This window comes from Haliotis rufescens, unplaced genomic scaffold (assembly GCF_023055435.1).
Source record: "Haliotis rufescens isolate VD_foot unplaced genomic scaffold, xgHalRufe1.0.p SCAF_105, whole genome shotgun sequence".
In the NCBI taxonomy this organism is placed as follows: Eukaryota; Metazoa; Mollusca; class Gastropoda; order Lepetellida; family Haliotidae; genus Haliotis; species Haliotis rufescens.
Genome location: NW_025963786.1, coordinates 1 through 6,011, shown reverse-complemented (window position 1 = coordinate 6,011; position 6,011 = coordinate 1). Strand labels below are relative to the sequence as shown.

Below are 6,011 nucleotides of genomic sequence, written 5' to 3'. Positions count from 1 at the left end.
CGACTATATGAGTGACAACCCATTCACCATGACACTGTTAACTGCGCCGGGGCATACTTGCCGGTCGGTTACACACAGATAGACGACAAAACAGGCTCTTTCTATTTTTATCCGATGCTAATTTTAGAATGTAGCAAACCTAAGATCTCAGCCGTTTACCACTTCGATGAAACCCACGAGCACGGGTATGGTGCTGACAAATCTAGAAACATTATCGGGGCGAACACCGGGATTCGAACCTACAATCATGGGTTTCTGGCGTGCCCAAGGGGCGCAACTCTGCACAGCGAATCGCGGAGCCTTAGACGAGAGAGAGAGAGAGAGAGAGAGAGAGAGAGAGAGAGAGAGAGAGAGAGCAGATTTAATGAGGAACCAAACACTCGTGGTTTCACCAGAGTGGTATACGACTAAGTCTTGCATCACTTCGGGCTTTCCTCTCACATCAAGCTGACACGTGGTGAGATAACTTTCAAAGGGGCGTTAAACCAAACTCACTTACACACCGACATAAAACTGTCAGCGATGCAAATGAAATATTCCGCTCTGTATTATTTCTGTACCTTATGTGAGCTACCTTTTGGCATAAATGTCCACTCATCATGATAAGCGTACCTTTTCAACGACATTTCTTTTGGAAAGCCGAATACAACACTCTGGATATATGGATGTCATACATGCTTACTTTGACCTGTAACATCGTCTTAAGCGTAGAGCGTGCCACAAATGTTTGTTGCTAGGTTTCTATTCATGCGGTGGAAGGTGCGTCGTGCTTGTGAATGTATTTATTGAGCTGAAGGTCATAGTGATCATCCATGACACAGCTAGGTGTACAGCGTGCAGAGCGAAGTACGTTGCAATGACTCAGCGCCAGTTTTAGGACTTACTGTGTATGTTGGTTCATAGGCTTTATCTCATGTGATCAACGGGCACAGTATCAATGTTATGGTTACTGGTAAATAACTTTTTTCTACTGCATAGTGAACTCGCATCAGCAAACCCAAGACCACACCTTCAAAGGTGTCAGGCACTTTCATGAAAGTGACAGATACCCATGACATGATACAAATCTGCATGTTATCTGTATGTAATATGCATTGTGTGTCCTTGAAAAAATATACGATAGAAAACATGAAGCCATGAAGCTCTTGGATTTTATTAGAAAGTATAACAAATGTAAACAAATCACTCACTATCAAATAGAGTACCTCCAGCGTACATAAACCAGTACCCACAAAGCACAGTAACCCACTTCCCCAAGGTCTAGAAGGGGGAGAGTATTAGTGTAAACCACTTATTATGGAAAAGAAATAGGCGTGATCTCATGCCTTGTTTATTAATTGTTTAGAAGACTGGAATATGCATTGTGTGGAACAGTGCTGCGGTAGTGGGTACACATCTGTATTTCGAACACAGGTACGCACAACTGTATTGTCCCCAGCGCACTGAACAGAAACAACGTGTGTTAAAGGGAGACTACTCCAGATAAATATCAGTCTTAGTTGGGTGAGTAAGTGAGTATGGTTTTACGCAACTTTTAGCAATATTCCAGCAATATCACGGCGGGGGACACCAGAAATGGGCTTCACACATTGAACCCATATCGGGAATCGAACCCGGGTCTTCGGCGTGACGAGCGAACGCTTTAACCGAGAGGTAGATTTAGATAACTTAACAAGAACGAATAAACTTGATATTCAGTGCTCCCACAGCATAAATAATAACAGAATAAAATTGTAAAAAATATCAATACCTTCCAATATCACATTGCATCAAATTTCTAAAATACATCATACATCCGCTGAACACATGGGTGTCTATATTCGAAATGGTACCTTTTTAAAACAACCACAAATCATATTCAGTCGGAACATGATCAAACGCATTCCTCTGATGTATTTGTCTTTTCTCTTGTTGCTAGGCGACAAGACAGGATACGCACGTCGTTGTAGAGTGTCTGGTCACTTTCAAACATGTCATATAATGTATCAAGTACACTGTCGATTTTGACATAGTCATCTTCGTTTGAGAGCGACCATTCATTTAGAGCCTTGTAGATTTGTTCTCTGACATCGTTAGCTTCTTCTAGTTGAATCTGGTCACATCGACTGTTTATTGTAGAGTGGTAGTCTTTGTTTCCTGTAAACCAAAAATATGAATATGTCACAAGCCGATGTCATCTTCTTTAATAAGCGGTATAAAAATCTCCATTCTGTTTTGATAAGTACCATATTCGCCATCATAACTTGGTTTTCAACCCAAAATGCATGTCTCGACGATAAAATGAGTCGCCTAATCAAATTATTCTCCTAAGCGAGAGAAACGTTGTGCTCGGTTAGAGATGGAACCAGTAGATGCGGTGTCGTATCATCATAATAGAATATAAACACTATACCCATGACACAACCAAATGGTTGGCAATATCACGGCGGGGGACATCAGAAATGGGCTTCACAGATTATACCGATGTAGGGGATCAAACCCGGGCATACGGCGTGAGGAGCGAACACTTTAACCAGGGGGCTACCCCACCACCCCTGGTTGACCAAGGCATCGACGTTTCTTGACTATCTTACCTAACGCCCTGACAACACTGATAGAACAAACCTGATATTAAACAGCCAAGGTTTTAATAAACTACTTCATGAAATGTGGAGTGAGTGAGTGAGTTTGGATTAACGCCGCTTTTAACAGTATTCCAGTCATATCGTGGCGTGTCAGCTTAATGTGGGAGGAAAGCCCGAAGTGATGCAGGTCTCAGACGTTTACCACTTCGATGAAACCTACGAGCACGGGTATGGTGCTGACAAACATAATCGGGGTGAACCGGTTTCGAACCCACAATCATAGGCTTCTGGCGTGTCTAAGAGGCGCAACTCTGAACAGCGAATCGCGGCGTCTTAGACGTCTGGGCCACCGGTGCCCCCTCGTTTCAACAGGAGCAGTAGAATTGTGATTTACAGCTTACCTGGAAGTTTTCTCATGAAACGTTTCCAATCTGTTCCTAGCCTGCTGGATAGCAGGGTGAAAACCTCATTTCGCCATACATCTTTATCTGCAAGTATTAGAATATACGCTCTTGACATTATCAGTGATCACTATAAAGGTACAAATACACACCGATACAAATATACCAGTGAGTTATTTACATGTATGCAGGGCCCGATGGTGATTGGGGTTAGAATTGACCCCCAGCAACACATGGTGGTCGAAAGAGGCGACCGAATGGATTGGTGGTCAGACTTGGTGATTTAATTGCTTTGCGTGTCGGCGTACCCCGAGGACATCGCTACTCATAATATCAATCACTAGATCGTTTGGTCCAGAATCGACAAGTTACAGCCCGCCGTCAAAAAGCTGAAAATGTGCTGCGTGCGGCGTAAAACAACAAACAAACAAACAAGCAATGATGCGGCATAGACATATGTATGTGGTTTGTAATACATTGTTAAGTACCTGGCATATCAGGAAAGATTGATTCCGATCTAACGCTTGTTATACTGCTCCCACTGAGTGTTCTCTGTTTCCTGGATGAGTTTGGATTTGTTAAAAAGGCTCGCTGAATTAGAGGACTGTCGTCACTAGAATATAAAACAATGAATATGGTTGATGCATTTTATTTAATAATTAAGATTCAATAAGTTCACAATAAGTACACATTTGTCACAAATGATACAATAACTATGTGTTAAATGCATTTTGGTTTATTTATGAAATTGGCATGACTTTCGGGAAAACATGATGCTGAATGCTCGACTGATTTTCGGTTGTATGCAATGTTACGTTTGCCATGCGAGAATGGAGAGGATGATTTAAGCGTGGCTCCAATGTACATGTAGAATCAATTGTTAAATTGAGACAGTTTATTCCACAGGTCAAACTACTGTTTTTTTAAAAAACCATCTACAACATCCAGCGATATAGTGAGTGAGTATGGTTTTACGCTGCTTTTAGCAATATTCCAGCAATATCACGGCGGGGGACACCTGAAATGGGCTTCACACATTGTACCCATGTCGGGAATCGAACCCGGGTCTTCGGCGTGACGAGCGAACGCTTTAACCACTAGCCCCCCCCCCCCCCCGATAAACTTCGTTATTACCTGTGTATGGTCGTTTTACCACGCTGTCCTGTAAGACGCAGTACGAGTAAGAAGATGGTTACAGCAATGGCAAGTAGACATACAACTGGAATCACAATTGTTGTAATGTCTGCACCGTCATTCGGATGTAGGTCATGTCTCGTTACCACCTCTGTAGAGGCTTTAGTAGTATCTGCGAGGGAAGAAGTCGTGATTATATTACATCATGATCAAAATATATTCTGATCAAGTACAGAGAAAACAGGGCCTTACCGGGCGCACAATATTGCGTCCTCTACAAATACCACTTGAGTATGGATGCAATTTATTTACATTTCAAGCCCTGGAAAAGCACTTAAGTCGAAGTTACCTACGCCTGAGACAGTGCATGGTGTCAAAGATATATATAGTTAAGGCGTCTGCGTGTATATACAATTTTCAAAAGGGATGGGGTAAAAAATATCAACGTCCTGCAACCTCCCCCCCCCCCCCCCCCCCCCCCCCTACACACACACACACCCCACCCCATCCCACCCACACACACCGACAGCCTTAGGCGAGGTGTAATTTCAACAAAGAAGTCCTCTGGAGTGGACACTCATGACACTAACTAGTAATGAACATGGTACTAATTAATAATATTGGTAATGATCATATAACTTTATATGAACAGTTGCAAAAAGGAATCTGTATACAAACTTTATAGTTGTGAATTGCCTTGCATGTTAGAGCAGACCTGTACAGACTCTCACATACAAAGAACAATATAGCCTAACTTTCTCTAATACTTACCAGTCAGTTGGTGCTGTCCACACTGAGCATCTGCAGTGGCAGTGCATGGCGACACTTGTGTCAGGTTCCTCTCCGTACATGAGGAACACACGGCACATTGACCTTTCCTGTAGAACTGACCATCAGGACAATGGCCACATTCAGTGTCAGATATTGACGTGCCTGAAACAGGTTGAACGCAAGACCATCAGATATGTGGAGAATTCATGGTTAATCTTTGTTGAACGGCCACGAGAATAAAAGTGCCCGTCGGATGCATAAAAGACACAGTAAACATCGAACTTTCTTTTAGGAAGTGCATTTGCAAATTCATATGGTTATTATTCACTGTTGAATGGTCACTATAAAACTCACAAGAATAAAGCGGTCCATCCATGGTATGACCCAGAATATGTAGAGCGCATCATGGAAAATGATAAATACACAATTCTTTGTAATGGGCCCGTATTCAGCTTCGGGCGTATCCAGGCCAACAAACCTGATCTTTTCCTGTTTGATAAATCCAATGAAATGATTATTATTGAACTTTTCTGTCACTTTTGACACCAATCTGATTGACATGATTCAGGAAACACATGGCAAATATGCAGACCTCGCTTCCGAAATGTCACGCTTGCATCCCAGGAACCAAGTTGTCCGACTCCCCATCGTTCTCCGTGCCTTAGGTTTGGTACCTCCCAATCTGTTGACCGACATTGGGAGAGTGCCCGGGTTTGCTGCCAGGAATACAGCCCTTCTGACAATCTGGGTAATGCAGAAGGCTGCAGTTTTTGGGAGACTTCACATTCTCCGAAAAGTTATCGGTGGGTTCGACTCGGCAGTGCTTCCTGGGACAAGTCCCATTCGCTGTCTGGGCTGCGTGTAGAGGGGGCAGGGGCCCTGAGCTGATGATGAGCCTAAACAGCCTGACTGTTCCAGGATCACCCAAACCCTCTTTACTGCGTTTATATTTTAATCTGCACATAATAATAATTATCATCCATTAAATACACAGGTTCTTACCGTTTCTCAGGACGACTTGTCCCTCGGGGCATGTAGTATATGCTTTACACATTTTCGTATTGAAGAATTTGTTAACCACCATGAGATAATACCCTCGTTTACACTGACACTTCAAATCATGGGTGGATGTACAATTCTC

General features: G+C 42.9%; 1 protein-coding gene across 1 annotated transcript; it reads right to left on the bottom strand.

Moving 5' to 3' along the window:
- Positions 1-1,139: 1,139 nt before the first annotated feature.
- LOC124152869 lies at positions 1,140-6,005 on the bottom strand. The gene is made up of 6 exons (XM_048392005.1): positions 5,873-6,005; positions 4,871-5,032; positions 4,100-4,271; positions 3,454-3,578; positions 2,966-3,052; positions 1,140-2,136 (listed from the first exon to the last, which is right to left on the bottom strand). Exons 1-6 carry the CDS (start codon positions 5,952-5,954, stop codon positions 1,874-1,876), a joined length of 891 nt encoding a protein of 296 aa, XP_048247962.1. The 5' UTR covers positions 5,955-6,005; the 3' UTR covers positions 1,140-1,873.
- Positions 6,006-6,011: the final 6 nt, after the last annotated feature.

Coding starts and splice junctions, on each gene's coding strand:
- LOC124152869 (XM_048392005.1), bottom strand. CDS start 5,954: ATGGTGGTTAACAAATTCTTCAATACGAAAATGTGTAAAGCATATACT. Junction 4,272..4,870: donor TGGACAGCACCAACTGACTG/GTAAGTATTAGA, acceptor CTTCCCTCGCAG/ATACTACTAAAGCCTCTACA. Junction 3,579..4,099: donor GGTAAAACGACCATACACAG/GTAATAACGAAG, acceptor TTTATATTCTAG/TGACGACAGTCCTCTAATTC.